The sequence below is a fragment of the Leptonychotes weddellii genome, chromosome 9, assembly GCF_054177405.1.
Source record: "Leptonychotes weddellii isolate Sample4059 chromosome 9, ASM5417740v2, whole genome shotgun sequence".
Classification (NCBI taxonomy): domain Eukaryota; kingdom Metazoa; phylum Chordata; class Mammalia; order Carnivora; family Phocidae; genus Leptonychotes; species Leptonychotes weddellii.
The window spans coordinates 52,105,896-52,122,010 of NC_138377.1; the positions used below are offsets into that span (position 1 = coordinate 52,105,896).

The following is a 16,115-nucleotide window of genomic DNA, read 5'->3' on the forward strand; positions in this document are numbered from 1 at the left end:
GCTCTTTCCTTGGAAAGAGGAGAAAACGCATTAAGATTAATCAGCCAGAGATTGTAGTGGTGAGGAGGAGGGATGGCAGATGCAGTGTAGGAGGAAAGAGGTGGACTGTCTAGGAATACAAAAATCCAATGTACAGGCCACGGATTTTGGCCTGTTTTGCCTATGTCATATCACCAGCATTGCTACTGTACCTGGCACATAGTAGTGTTCAGTAAATATTTGTTGCACTAGGTGAAAAAACGAACTTTTCACTTTGTTTTTTTAGGAGAGATGTGGTTTTGTGGTTCTAGGAATCAGTCGGGGCCCTACAGGAGAGGATGTCCTACGGACGCCCCCTCCTGCGATTTGAGGAGTCTGAATGGCGACAGAAGTTGCCACTCTCGCCTGCGGCCCTCAGGGAGTGGGATCTGCCGAGGTTGCCGAAAAAGGGTTAAGGCGCTCCAGTTCCGCTGGGGTCCCTCTCCCCTTCGGTGGTCCCCAGCAAGGTTTGGCTCGGTTGCCCCGCCCCCCAGGCTCCGTCACCGCCCCTTCCCTCCTTTTCTCCTCCTCGTCCCCACCCCTCACGGCTCCTCCCGGGTGCCGCACCCTCCCCATTAGTTCTCTCATCCGGTAGCCCCGCCCCGGCTCCGTCCACGCCCCTTCCCCACCCCTCTCTCCTCCTCGTGCCCTATCCCCGCTCTACTCCGCCGGGTCCCGCACTCTCCCCTTCAGTTTCCTGGCGCGGTCGCCCCGCCCCTCCACCCCTTGACGTGGCAGAGGCGGCACCAGCCATGTTGGCCCAGCGGTGTTCTGCGCGGAGGCCGGGGGCGGGGCGGCGCCGGCCCTGATTGCGGTGCCACGGTTGCTCAGGTCGGCGGAAAGGACCGATTTTGCAAGGCGGTGGCTGCGACCGGCGCGGATCTTGTTTGGGGGCACTGTGGTAAGGACTGACTTCGGGGCTGCCTCCTCCCGGCTCCCGGAGGGGCCGCGGGCGCTCAGCGGAAAGCGGGGGAGGGGAAGCTGCGCGGCCGTGGGCCGGCAGGCGGGTGGGCCGGGGTCTCTGGGGTGGTGCCCGCTCTGCCCTCTTGGTGCTCCGGAGCAGGCGGGCGTGCCGGCGGCAGCGACCGGCCGGCGGAGGCACCTTTGAATCCTCACCCCTTCGCTGTCTCACCCACCACTCTGCTTCGTTCTTCCGGGGCCTGGGAGTCCGGGCCCCTCACCAAGCTTCCCTGGATAAGGTGCGAAAGGTGGGAGTCGGGTCAAAAACGGCAGTTCAGCATCTCGCCGAGCACCCACCCCTGCCTTCCGGGCGACCTGCCTTCCTCACCCCAGCTTATCACCGCTTCTGGACCCTTGGGCTTCTTGGTTCATACCTTGCCTAATCTGAAGTGCCCTAGACTTTGAACCCAGGTGTCTTCGTCACCGGTAGTTCGGCCTTGGGAGTCAAAGGGGATAAGGAGAATTAAGTGCCAGGTCAAGCTAACGCCTTAGGCCTCGATTACAAGTGGAGTGCAGTTTTCAAATGGGACCAGTCTTTTCTGTTGTGCTAGCGTTTTCCCAATTTGGTGGGAAAGGAAAAGCACAGTCAATGTACATATAATCTCTGGTGTATGTTGAATTCACGTGAATTGTTCAAGATCATAAAGCTAGGCATGGAAAGCAGTTGAAAATACTAAATTGAGGATTTTACAACTGAAAAGTAGAGAGGCACACTTAATTGTTAAATACATCTGATTGGAAGAAACTCATATTTTACTTGCAATTTAGGATATTTTTCACTTAGGATCTATAAAAGTGCTAAAATTGGAATATTGCAAACTCCCAATTATTATTGAATAGGAAAAGCTTTTAAAAATACTGTGGGCATGTGTTTGATATGCTAGGTTAAAGAGACATAATGCTTTGCTTTGCTTCTTTGCTTTTAGTTATACCATGAGAAATTATTTAACTAAAGTAAGTCCTACTGATTATAACTTGTGCTGGGAAATGAGACATTTCTTTAGCGTAGTCGTTTGTGTTTTGTACCACTTTAAAAAAATATTATGAGTAGTATTTTAAATCTCCATCCTAGTACAGTGTCTGAATCATATTTATTTGGTTTTAACATAAGATTAGGGGACACAGTGCTGATCAAATAATGCATTTTATAAAAAGCTAGTTTGTAAAAGGAATTTATTTCAGATATGCCATTGTTGGATATGAGGCCCAGCGTGGAAAGGTTTGTACTGGAATTAGTTTTAAAATTGAGCGATTCCTGCCTTGGAAAGGTGAGGGAAGTCAGGGAGGTGTTGTGCATGGCCATGTAATGGGACCAGTTAAGAAGAAATAGCTGGGACTTTTTCAAAATAGTGATGGAAAGTGAGAATGTACAAAATAAAATAGATGTGATTTAGTGAACAAATACGATATTAGAGCAGAGAGGAAAAGGAGGGTAATTGTGCTCAAATATCACACAGGTGATATTTAGTATGTCATATTAAAAGGAAGGATGTTACAGTCCAGCCTTGCTACTTCTAAAAACTTAAACCTGACTACTGTGTGTAAATGTCTTTATGCTAAGTCTCAGAGCCTTTGTCTACTAGGCTCTCTGATTGAATTAAGCCCTAATGTCCTAAGACCTTGGTTCTTTTGTCTTTTTTTTCTTTTAATTAAAGGATTTTATTTATTTGACAGAGAGCACAGGCAGGGGGAGCCGCAAGCAGAGGGAGAGGGAGAAGCAGGCTCCCTGCTGAGCAAGGAGCCCAATACAGGACTTGATCCCAGGACCCTGGGATCATGACCTGAGCCGAAGGCAGACGCCTAACCGACTGAACCACCCAGGTGCCCCAAGACCTTGGTTCTTAGGATCTCTTTGGACTCTTAAACATTATTGAGGCCCCCCCCCAATAAAACCCGAAAACCCACCCCTGCCTTAATAGAAAACAGGTGGATTTTCATATCTACTTCTGCATTCAGTCTATTGTGATATGTTATTTTGCTTGAACTGTATGAAAGAAGTCTGGCCTCACATAGATATGTAGTTGGAAAAAGGAGGAATATTTTAATAGCTTTTCCATATAATTGTGCATATTCTTCTTTGGTACTACACCACAACTTGACAGTTTTAATTCAGAAATCAAGGGTTGGTTGTTGTTGTTGTTGTTTTTCTAAAGATTTTATTTATTTATTTGACAGAGAGAGACACAGCGAGAGAGGGAACACAAGCAGGGGGAGTGGGAGAGGGAGAAGGAGAAGCAGGCTTCCCGCCGAACAGGGAGCCCGATGCGGGGCTCGATCCCAGGACCCCTGGTTCATGACCTGAGCTGAAGGCAGACGCTTAATGACTGAGCCGCCCAGGCGCCCCAGAAATCAAGGGTTAATAACAGTGTGAAGTCTGAAATCTTAGAAATGTACTTTTGTATTCTGTTGCATTAAAATTCATTGGTCTGTCCTGCATTTTGAATGGATCTATATCCATGCATGATTTTGTAATACCATGAATTGATCATTTGGGAGATTTTGCTTCACTGAATAAAGTATATTTTCTAAATGTTGACATGTTTCATTATAGCAATAGAAAATTCACATTAATATCAGCACCAATCTTATCAGAAAAATCTTTACATACTAGCCAGCTGTGAAGCTCAGGGTCCTGGACACGGGTTTTCAAAAATTTTGATATTTGTAGGGTGCCTGGGTGGCTGAGCGGGTTAAGTGTCTGCCTTCAGCTCAGGTCACGATCCCAGGACCCTGAGATAGAGCCCCATCAGACTCTCTGCTCAGCGGGAAGCCTGCTTCTCCATCTTCCTCTGTCTGCTGCTCCCCCTGCTTGTACACTCTCTCGATCTTTTTCTGTCAAATAAATAATACCTTTAAAAAAATTTTTTTTATATTTGCTTGAAAGCTCAACTTTTATCTTTCTTAATAACTACTGTCAATTATTTTCCAGGTGACAGATTCACTTCATCAATTGACAAAGTGTATGCCAAATATCTAAGTACTAGCTATGTACCATTTTTGGAGAATTGAGAAAATAGTCAAAACATTTTTTGTGTTTTTGTGGTTCAGATGAAAAACCTTGATTGGTCTAGTATTTTAATAGGTATTTTAATGCTTTTTGGTGATGTATTTTATTATTTTTCAAAATTCTAACAAAATTTTTTTTTATTTTATTTTTTTAAAGATTTTATTTATTTATTTGAGAGAGAGAGAGAATGAGAGAGAGCACATGAGAGGGGGGAGGGTCAGAGGGAGAAGCAGACTCCCTGCCAAGGAGGGAGCCCGATGCGGGACTCGATCCAGAGACTCCAGGATCATGACCTGAGCCGAAGGCAGTCGCTTAACCAACTGAGCCACCCAGGCGCCCCCAAAAATTTTTTTGATAATACTTTTTAGGTTACATAGATTCGATTATACATGCAAAAATGGAAAACTTCATTTGCTTTTTGTTCTGTAGAAATAATAGGAGGGATTGCATAGTGCTGGAGTTTGTATGTTTGTTTATTTATTTATTTAAAGATTTTATCCATTTTTTGGCAGAGAGAGAGAGAGAGACAGCTAGAGAGGGAACACACGCAGGGGGAGAGGGAGAAGCAGGCTTCCCGCTGAGCAGGATCCTGATGCAGGGCTCAATGCTGGGCTTGTTGCGGGGCCTGATTCGGGACCCTGGGATCATGACCGGAGCCGAAGGCAGACGCCTAACGACTGAGCCACCCAGTCGCCCCAGTCCTGGAGTTTATATTCACATCTGTAGCATGGAAGCTGTTGCTAAACCTGGATTTCTCTCCCAGAGGAAGCTGTTTCTCCTTTAAAACTGAGGTTGGCATCTAACTGTCCTCTGACTATTCCAGACCTTTGTTTTATTGTTATTTTTCAACACCCACTTTTTCTTGAAAACTCATACTATCCTTCTTGAATCTGGCTTCTGTATTTACCATGAAGATCATCTTTTCTAAACAAGTTTAGTTATCTTAGGATTCCTCTTTATCCCTTATCAACCTTTGAAAAATCTGTGTTCGCTTTTGATTAGCACACAATTCTCTAGTTGTCTCTGAGATTCTGATAGGAAATAACAGTGTTTAATTTTTCTTTTATTTTTTTAACTGAGATGTATTTAATGTATAACATTCTTCTTTCTTTTAAAGAAAAAAAAAATTCTTAGCTGTTAAGGAAGAGAAATACCTAGATTTGTTAAGCTTCGCTTTCTGTAATTTTTATTAACAAGATCTATTTGAAAATGTTTATAAAATTAAAATTATTATATTCAGTATGCTTTTTTCAAATAATACCTTTTCTTCCCTCAGTTACATTTTAGAGTCAGTTCCTCATCCTGTAGTCATTCTTAGCAACTTCAGCATCCCTGTTGGCTCTTTTGGCACCCTACCTTCATAATTCTTCAGTTGTTGATATCTTTCATCCCTCCTACAAATCTTTTGGCCAGCCACATAGCACTTTAAACTCTCTATTTCTCAGAACTTTAAATTTTACAGTTTCCTTCCTTCACTAATCACTGTTGCAGTTTGAGAATGTGAGATAGAACTGTTGCCGAGGTAGGAAAGCTGGCTTTCTAGATAGGCAGTAAGAGAGTAACAAGATGGAGATGTCTCTTGATACTGGGCCCTAATGAGAGCAGCATCCTCCTCCCCCTGCTAATAAATTTAAGTGGATTATATTGAAATTGTATATCTCAAATTAGAGTTTAAAATGCTCTCCTAAGTTGGAATATTGGAATGTTAAAAATATTCTGAATTAAGTTTCTGCAAAAGAAGTCAAATGGCATATAAATCATACAGAACACCACTTAGCAAGCATTTTATTTATTGTGCCACAAATGGTCCTGTATTTGCACAATAAAAAAAATTGTCTAAAATAGAAGTACCCAATTTTAGAAAAATGTTTTTGTTAAGCGCTTTTAAGCATTCTCTTCTAGCAGATTTTGTGGAAACTTGTCATCTTCTGGTTAGAAAACCATATGAGCTTTAGAATTTAATGTTTTTGATAATCTGTTCATTAGAATAATGTAACTTAGAGGGCTGATATGGAAAATGTGGGATCTAAATTTTTCCCCATCTTTGACTTTCTTTCCTATACACCCTTAAATAAATAGGATACCTATTTTACTATTTCTTTTGCTGTAGTTTTTTTATTTTAAGAATGAATAAAAAGGATAAAATACCTCTTACTGGGGGGCGCTTGGGTGGCTTAGTCGGTTAAGCGTCTGTCTTTGGCTCAGGTCATGATTCCGGAGTCCTGGGATGGAGCCCCCCCCCCCGCCCAGCATTGGGCTCCCTGCTCAGCGGGGAGCCTGCTTCTCCTTCTCCCTCTGCCTGCCGCTCCCCCGGCTTGTGCACATTCTCTCTCTGTCAAATAAGTAAATAAAATCTTAAAAACAAAACAAAACCAAAAAAAACCCTCTTACTGGGCCTAATGAGCACTGGGTTCTGTAGAGTCATTCGTTATTTTGTTATAAGTAAGGTTATTGTTGCTTACGAATTTTTTTTTCTGAGATAAATACTTTTATTTGGCTATGATTTCTCATGGATTAATATTGCTGTAAGTGGGGAAAAACATACTTAGTTTTCCTTAAGAGGATTTTTAGGGGTGCTGGGTGGCTCAGTCCGTCAAGTGTCGGTGTTCGGCTCAGGTCATCATCCCAGGGTCCTGGGATCGAGCCCCATGTCGGGCTCCCTGCTCAGCAGGGAGCCTGCTTCTCCCTCTCCCTCTGCCACTCTCCCTGCTTGAGCTCTCTCTCTGTCAAATAAAAGAATAAAATCTGTAAAGAAAAAAAAGATTTTTAAACATCTTTAATTTGTCACAGAAATAACCGTCAGGCTCTACTATGACAACGTATTTGGAATTCATCCAACAAAATGAAGAACGAGATGGAGTCCGATTTAGTTGGAATGTTTGGCCATCAAGTCGACTGGAAGCTACAAGAATGGTTGTTCCAGTAGCAGCCCTGTTTACACCACTGAAGGAGAGACCTGATTTACCACCTATTCAGTATGAACCTGTTCTGTGTAGTAGGACCACTTGCCGTGCAGTTCTGAATCCTTTATGGTAATTAAAATATATTGAAAAAAACTTACATGGCAAAACTATTTAAAATTATAGTTTCTTTCTTGCTCATTTATATAGAATGTCTTTGTTTTTGTTATAATTTTTCAAATTAGGATACTCAAATCCAAAGAGCTGTAAAATTGAAGGATATTCTAGTTGTAATGAGTTGATAAGAGACCAAAGATAAAATTGTCACTATATGAACTGTTAGATCCTCTCACTAGTATCTCTAGATACTGGTGCTGGCTGTGTGTCATTAGACCCATCTTGTCATTAGAAAAGTCATAATTGAGTGGTATGGTATTTGAAAATGTTAATTTCTTTTTTTTTTTTTTAAGATTTTATTTATTTATTTGACAGAGAGAGAGACAGCAAGAGAGGGAACACAAGCAGGGGGAGTGGGAGAGGGAGAAGCAGGCTTCCCGCGGAGCAGGGAGCCCGATGTGGGGCTCGATCCCAGGACCCTGAGATCATGACCTGAGCCAAAGGCAGACGCTTAATGACTGAGCCACCCAGGCGCCCTGAAAATGTTAATTTCTTAATGCATAAACCAGAATATCAAGAATCATCTTTTATTCCTCTTTCTACCCTCTCTCCCCACCCAGTCCACTAGCAACTCTGATTCTGCCTCCAGAACATTACTGATTCTGTCTCTTATATTCTGTACTACTGATTCTGCTAGTACACTCTACTTCAAGATACACCTTTTTTTTTTTCTGGACAATTTAATTATCCTCCTAAATGGCCACCCTGTTTCCATTCTTGTCTTTCAGCAGTTTATTATTTATCCAGAAGCTAGAGTGTTACAAATGCATATCAGATTATTAAAATCCTTCAGTAGTGTCCTTACTATACTTGCAATGAAAAATCCAAACTGCTTGTCAAGACTTAAAAAAACCTATATCACCTAGCGTTTGTATATTTCTGCCTTCATCTTATATTACCCATTTTCCTTATTGTTATCTACATTATACCTTACCCTCTTTCTGATCCTTGAGCATCCAGATTTATTCCTACCTTGAAACTTGTGCAATAGCTATATATTCTGCCTGGATTGCTCTGCCTGGATTGACTGGTTCCTTTTCATTTAGATCACATTTCAGTTGTTTATTTAAGAAGGCTTTCTTTTAAAGTAGCCCTCCCAAACACATTCTCACACCCTGTTTTGTTATCTTTAATCTCTTATTATCACTATCTGAAAGTATCTTCTGTGTTTATGCATCTCCTTTTCTATTATATGTCTTTCTGTTCTAGATTATAAGCTCCATGGTAACAGGGACCTTTGATCTCTTGTTTACTGCTGTATCACCAGTACCTGGAGTAATAGCTGGTACAAATTAAGCATTCAGTAAATATATTTTTGAATTAAATAAATGTTTTCTAGATCTGAGTATAGAAGTTACTAAATCATTTGCAGAAAAAAGGATTATCTTAATTTTATTTATATTTCCTATATATTAAAAGTTATGTTCATTTAGGTGAACTTGTATATGCTAAAAGTATGAATTAGATATTGGCAACATCTAAAAGTAATTACCTTTAAAGATCACTTTAACTTAATTTGAATGTGTTCATGTTTCGGAAAGAAATTAATTTTATTAAAATTAGGTTCATTGTACAATTGAACTGAAACATGAGCTCTTTTTTATCTTTTCTTAAAACAGTCAGGTGGATTATCGAGCAAAACTCTGGGCTTGCAACTTTTGTTATCAAAGGAATCAGGTAAGAAAACCCCCAGTGCAGATGTTAATGCTTTGGTACTGGTCTAAATATGTAGAAAAATGCATATTTAAAAAAGATGAAATTTTTCATATGAAAAATACTTTTTAATAACTAAATGCAGAAAATTATTTGCAGTTTAGAATTTCATTACTCTTTCTGGTAAATAATTTGTTAAAATTTTTTGTTTTTTTCCTCCACAGTTTCCACCTACTTATGCTGGTATATCTGAACTGAATCAACCTGCTGAGCTTTTACCTCAGTTTTCTAGCATTGAATATGTAGTTCTGGTAAGAACATAAGAGTAAATCCTTAACAAAGTTTTAAATATCTAGTAATTTACTTTATACCAAAATAATTGTTAAGTTGAGATGACTTAAAGGGCATCATTCTTGATTCTCACATTGAATTGATGGAGCATTTAAGAGGTAAGAACTGTCCTAGTCAATTTGAACAAGGTAATTTCTCTGTTGTAGTTATTTAATGGGTGGCAGGATATTGGGTGATGTGATGATTTGCTATGCTGTGATGATTTGCTATGCTGAGTAGATCAATAAACAGTACAGTGTCAATGTTGTTATGTAGCTGGGAGGTTAATTCAGAAGTACTTGTCTGTTAATATGATGCTAGAACCTGATGATATTTCCCCAAGTCTAATTAATAAAGTTACTCTTGCATTGGTCCTTGCATTGGTCCTTGTTTTCTTCCCTTTCTGAATGACTTTACATAGTTGTTTACATATTTAAGTATTAAAGTGATAATATTCTTTATGAATGTTGTAGAGAAAGCAGAATATGGTTCACTTGAGCCAGTAAGTAATTTGTCCAGCCTACCTAGTTTCCAGTTCTTTTGCAGTCTGATTCAGGTTTAGATAATTATTTTATAAAAATTACCTTTTTTTTTTTTTAAAGATTTTATTTATTTATTTGACAGAGAGAGACAGCAAGAGAGGGAACACAAGCAGGGGGAGTAGGAGAGGGAGAAGCAGGCTTCTCCGCGGAGCAGGGAGCCCGATGTGGGGCTCGATCCCAGGACCCTGGGATCACGACCTGAGCCGAAGGCAGACATTTAACGACTGAGCCACCCAGGCGCCCCAAAAATTACCTTATTTTGTTTTTAAGCTTTATAGCTACTGTTTTTTTAAGAGAAATAAATACTTGTTATAGAAAATGAAGCCTCATGCAATTAAACAAATCAAAAGCTTTTGAAACTATAAATGTTTTTAAATTTAATTTTTCTCTTGGTATGTCTTACATATCTCTCTGTTCATATGTAACTTGTTTCATTTCTGAAATGACTTAAGATTTCATTGTATGACTGTACTGTAAATTATTTAATTAGTCTTCTGCTAATTGTTCTTGTATATTGTGCTGAGTATTAATGCATTAACATTATTTTCTTATTGCAACATTTTTTAAAAGCGTGGTCCTCAGATGCCTTTGATATTCCTCTATGTGGTTGATACTTGCATGGAAGATGAAGATTTACAAGCTCTGAAAGAATCTATGCAGATGTCACTAAGTCTTTTACCACCTACAGCTTTGGTTGGACTTATTACTTTTGGGAGAATGGTACAGGTTCATGAACTTGGATGTGAGGGCATTTCAAAAAGCTACGTGTTCAGAGGAACAAAAGATCTGTCTGCCAAACAACTGCAGGTAAACAACAAGAATGGTAGTTTGAATCTTATTGTGGGCACCACTCCGTAAATGTCTATAAATGCATTCTGATATAAGTTTGTAGAAAATATTTTTATGATGAATGATTAATTACATTCTAACAAAGGCTTTCAATTTAGTGTTGGTATCAGTTTTCTTTCATTTGCCTTAAATTGTTGTTATACAGATTGAAGACCCCTAACTTTTAATGGTGAAACTGAAGGTGTTTTGCTAGAGATTTGAAAGGCTTATGGAAGTCATGCTGAAGACTGAGGGAAAGCAACCATAAAATGAATATTAACTTTTGTTTCTTGATATCTCATTTAGGATGTAAGCACTTTTATTATGTTTGGCAAGGGGAGTATTTTAAAGCTTGAGAGTTATTAATGTATGAACCAAGAGTATATAGTTTTTCATACCCTAGGAGAACATTTTTATTTTGGGGGCAAATTGAAGCTTTTCTTCCAAGACAGGGAGTCATGTGTAGCTTACTAGGATCATCTGGGTATATTTTCAATATATTTTTTTTTACTTAGAGGTTTTGCTAGACCCTGAGAGAACATGTGCTTGTATTGGGAGGTTGTTGAGAGGGCAAGATTGTTCATGTAAGTATTTTGAAAAACTTTTTAAGTGATTCTGCTACAACCCTCAGTTAAGAATAGTTAGCCTAGAAGATGATAGGTAAGCCTCGTATAAAGTACACAAACATGAAGTCAGACTTTGGAGCATCCAGGTAGCCCAGAATGAAAAAGAAGATTTTGAGAATGGTTTTAAATGATTCTAATTTGAAGCTTGGCAGACAGGATAGTGGTGCTACAGTTAATTGAGATAGAAAATAGTGGAGGAATTTGCAGCTTTGGATGGGGAGGATAATAAACAGTGAATAAGATCATGAATAAGATTTGAGGAAGTGAAGAAAATTAGAGTGTGCGTTCTTTCAAGAGGTTTGTTGAAGATAAGGAAGGCAATAGTGTGGGAATTTGAGAGAGAACTGAGTTAACAGGTTTACTTTAGGAGGGACACTTGAATGTGTTTATAAACAGGAGGGAAAGAGAGACTAAAGAGGGTGAGTGAAAACAAGAGTGAGGTGAGGTTTCAGAAGACATGGTAGGGAATAGAGAGGAGGATCATTTGTTTCTATTAGACAGGAGAGAAAGTGGGCAAGTTTTAGTCTTTCTGTGCCTTAATTTTTTTCATTTGTAGAAGAGAGGTAATAATAGTATCTACCTTATAGTGTGGTCATGAAAATTAAATGGTTTGTGCCTGTAAGTGTTTGCTGTTATTTTTAAAGTGTAAATTTATTTAAAGTTGTTTAATGTTACCTGTGATTGTAGAGTACATTTTACTTATATAATACATATGTAACACATAAAATACCTCCTTTTTTGTAGCAGGCAGTACATGCCTACAGACTAAATTTTCTTCTTAATTAAAATGTTTTTATTTTCCTTCTCTATCCATTTCATCGAAAAGAGCTTGGTCTTTGCTCCCCAAATAGTATTAAACTCTTCCAGTTGTGCAATCTTGGGTTGATCTCTTTGCTTGTTTTCTTATCCTCTGTGGAAAGGGATAAATCCCTATTTTACAAGCCTATTATTAGTACTAAGTGAAATAATGTGAGAATACTCAGAATAGTGTTAACTGTTACAGGGCTTTGTGGCAAAACCTGCATTAATATCTTGCTTTGCCACTTAACTAGTTGTGTAACCTTTGGCAAGTTATGTAGCCTTTCTGAGTGTCAGTTTTCATTTATAAAGCAGGGACTAAGAAATTTACTTCATTTTGTTGTATGAAGAAAGAGTATATATAAAGAGTTTAGCACAGAATCTAACACATAGTAAGTTCTTAGTAAAAAGTTGTTTTTCCTGCTAGGAGTATAGGAAATACTGTAGGATTAGTTCAGTATTTTTTTCTTTCCAAATATTTAGACTTTCTGATTTTCTGTTACCTACTTTTACTCTATCACTTCATGATGAAGCATTTCTAAAATCAAGAAAACTTTAAGGGGCGCCTGGGTGGCTCAGTCATTGAGCGTCTGCCTTCCGCTCGGGTCGTGGTCCCGGGGTCCTGGGATCAAGCTCAGCATCGGACTCCCTGCTCCGCAGGAAGCGTGCTTCTCCCTCTCCCACTCCCCCTGTTTGTGTTCCCTCTCTCGCTGTCTCTCTCTCTGTCAAATAAATAAATAAAATCTTTAAAGAAAAAAAAAGAATAGTAAAATACTTTTATGTGTCTAGAGAGGAATTTTGTACACATGTAAAATTCAAAACAAAACTGGCAGTTTGGTTAGGCAATAAGTCAAAAATTAAGAAATATAAACATACAAGGTACATGAACCTTATAACCCCTTTTTTTATTTATTTATTTATTAAGATTTAATTTATTTGACCGAGAGAGACACAGCGAGAGAGGGAACACAAGCGGGGGGAGTGGGAGAGGGAGAAGCAGGCTCCCTGCCGAGCAGGGAGCCCGATGTGGGGCTCAATCCCAGGACCCTGGGATCACGACCCGAGCCGAAGGCAGGTTCTTAATGACTGAGCCACCCAGGCGCCCCTTATAACCCCTTTTATATGATTCCATGTACCTCTCCTTTATAACATTTATTACAATTGCAATTTTATACTTTTTTTAGCTAATGATTTTTATTATCTGCTGTTTGTTTCACCAGATTTTAATTTCATAAGGTCAGGGACTGTGTATTTTTTTTTTTACCGTTAGATGCGTGGCACATAGCAGATACTTGAAATATAGTTGCTCAAAGGGGTGGATGAATATAAGTTAAGAAATACAGACATTCAAGTTACACAGTAACTTTTTGACTATTAATTAGAAATGAAGTATTTCTGAGCTAGTACCCCTCTTTGCTTCTACAGCATCTTGTACTTTGCTCTCTTATGGTGATTATTTCATGGTATTGTTATAGTTTACCTGACCAACTCCCCAACTGGACCTTTTGCTTTCTGAGGAAAGAGACTTTATGTTCTTTATTTTTATGTTCCTAATACCTAGCATAGCACCTTGCACATGGTAAGAGGTTGATACATCTTTGTAGGAGTAATTGAATGGATCTCACAGAAATCATCTCTTTACAGGAAATGCTCGGACTCTCCAAAGTACCCGTTACTCAAGCAACACGTGGTCCTCAGGTACAGCAGCCACCTCCTTCCAACAGGTAATAATTAAATATGGCAAAGAGAATTTTACAATTTGTGTAGCTCTTTTAAGCATCCCCCCCCTTAACTTGAAAATAGACATTCAGTAATACTATGTTGTTAAATATTTTTGGGAGTATAAATACATTGCATTAGTATACCTTCTAAAGAGCTGAGGCAGAATCATGTCACCAAAATGGTTGCTTTCTCATCATTGCAGTGTTAAGGAGTGACTTAAGTTTTGATATATTCCTGATCTTCTATTTTTAAGTTCATAAAAACTTTTGTGGTTGAAGGCAGCCAAGCAAAAATAGGGTCTCAGAACTTTTTCATTTTGCCTTCTTAGCCTTAGAGGTAGTTTTTTTCCCCCCTAAACTTACTAATCAGAGGTAGTATTAACTAAAATTGAGTCTCATAATTATTTCAGTAGCCTTAAAACTTACTAGACTGGTAAATAAAAGATGCAATCCTGAAGTAATACTTGGTGTGAATGTTTCCCTTATAGCAGTTGTACTCAGACTGTGGTTCTGGACCAGTAGATAGCATCACCTAGGAACTTGTCTGAAATGCAAATTCTTGGGCCCTACCCCAGACCTACTGAAACAAAGCTCTGCAGCCAGCAATCTGTTAAAATAAGCCCTCCCACCAATTCTGATGTACACAAAAGTTAGAGAACCATTGGTCTGCTATGTATTCAAGTTACTTTTTCTCTGTTTCTTTCTTTTTTTTTTTTTTTTTAAAGATTTTACTTATTTATGAGAGAAAGAATGAGCAGGTAAGCAGCAGGGAGGAGCAGAGGGAGTGGGAGAAGTAGGCTCCCAGCTCAGCCCAATGTGGGAATCCATCTCAGGACCCCAGGATCATGATCTGAGCTGCAGGTAGATGCTTAACCAACTGCGCCACCCAGGCGCCCCATACTTTTCTCTATTAGTAGACACTTTGTTTCTTAAGCTCTTACCCACAAACATTTCTTTTTTTTTTTTTTAAAGATTTTATTTATTTATCTGACAGAGACAGCGAGAGAGGGAACACAAGCAGGGGGAGTGGGAGAGGGAGAAGCAGGCTTCCCGCCAAGCAGGGAGCCTGATGCGGGGCTCAATCCCAGGATGCTGGGATCATGACCTGAGCCAAAGGCAGACGCTTAACGTCTGAGCCACCCAGGCGCCCCACCCACAAACATTTATAAATGACTTTTTATTTAATACTGTTTTGCAGATTCTTACAGCCAGTACAGAAAATAGACATGAATCTCACAGATCTTCTGGGAGAACTGCAGCGAGACCCTTGGCCTGTACCACAGGGAAAGAGACCTTTGCGTTCCTCTGGAGTGGCACTTTCCATAGCTGTGGGACTACTTGAGGTAGTGACAATAGCTTTGTTTTAGAATGTAAATGTGTATGCGTGTGTGTGTGTATCAGTGATATGTATAAGATAATGTTGAGTGAAAAAATCAGGTCATTAGGACAGCAAGTATATAATTATATTTAAAGTTTGACTTGCAGTATATCCTTTTGTGTACAGAGAGGCCCCTGGAAGGGCATTCATCCAAGTATTAGCAGTGGTAGGATAAGGGGAATTTTGCTTTTAAGTAGAATTGGAAAATTTTACACTACACATATCTTAAGCTTTATAATTAGAAAAGAGAGTTTTAAAAAATGCATTTTAAAAATGTGAAATGCTGTCAAATTTACAGAAAAGTTGTAAAGAACTTTATTCCTTTATTTATTTATTTATTTACTTATTTATTTGACACAGAGAGAGACAGGGAGAGAGGGAACACAAGCAGAGGCAACGGGAGAGGGAGAAGCAGGCTTTCCGCAGAGCAGGGAGCCCGATGTGGAGCTCCATCCCAGTACCCTGGGATCATGACCAGAGCCGAAGGCAGACGCTTAACGACCAAGCCACCCAGGCGCCCCAAGAACTTTTTTCCTCTTGAACTATTTAAGTTGCTGGTACATTCCCAACCCCTTGAATACTTGATTTGCATTTCCTATAAATCAGGATATTTGCTTACATAACCACAATACAATTATTAAAATCAGAGTATTAACACGGATACATTACTACCACCTAATTTTCAGACCTCATTCAAGTTTTGCTGGTTATTTCAATAATTTCTTTTTTTTTTTTTTTTAAGATTTTATTTATTTGAGAGAGAGAGAATGAGAGAGAGGGAGGAGGGTCAGAGGGGGAAGCAGACTCCCTGCCGAGCAGGGAGCCCGATGCGGGACTCGATCCAGGGACTCCAGGATCATGACCTGAGCCGAAGGCAGTCGCTTAACCAACTGAGCCACCCAGGCACCCCCAATAATTTCTTTTACTAAAAAGATTTAGTTATTTATATTTAGTGGTATGTCTGTTTAGTCTCCTTCAGTCAGGAACAGTTCCTCAGCTTTTCTTTTACTTTCATGACCTTGATGGCTTTGGAAGATTCAGGCCAGTTAATCTCATAGACACTTTCAAATTAGGTTTGTTTTGATGTATCCTTACACTTAGATTCAGTTCTTGCATCATTGGCAGGAATATCACAAATAATGCTCTTCTCATTACACCCTATCGGGTGGCCCATGAT

General features: G+C 39.5%; 1 protein-coding gene across 1 annotated transcript in view; it reads left to right on the forward strand.

Moving 5' to 3' along the window:
- The first annotated feature begins 741 nt into the window (after positions 1–741).
- The window catches only part of SEC23A (SEC23 homolog A, COPII component), a 59,254-nt gene continuing 43,880 nt past the window's right edge, over positions 742–16,115 (forward strand). Inside the window, exons 1-7 of the mRNA XM_081830591.1 lie at positions 742–919; positions 6,776–7,017; positions 8,682–8,739; positions 8,940–9,026; positions 10,158–10,394; positions 13,484–13,563; positions 14,759–14,903. Of these exons, the coding sequence (XP_081686717.1) occupies positions 6,797–7,017; positions 8,682–8,739; positions 8,940–9,026; positions 10,158–10,394; positions 13,484–13,563; positions 14,759–14,903 (828 nt within the window). The 5' untranslated portion in view covers positions 742–919; positions 6,776–6,796. The remainder of the gene's footprint in view (positions 920–6,775; positions 7,018–8,681; positions 8,740–8,939; positions 9,027–10,157; positions 10,395–13,483; positions 13,564–14,758; positions 14,904–16,115) is intronic.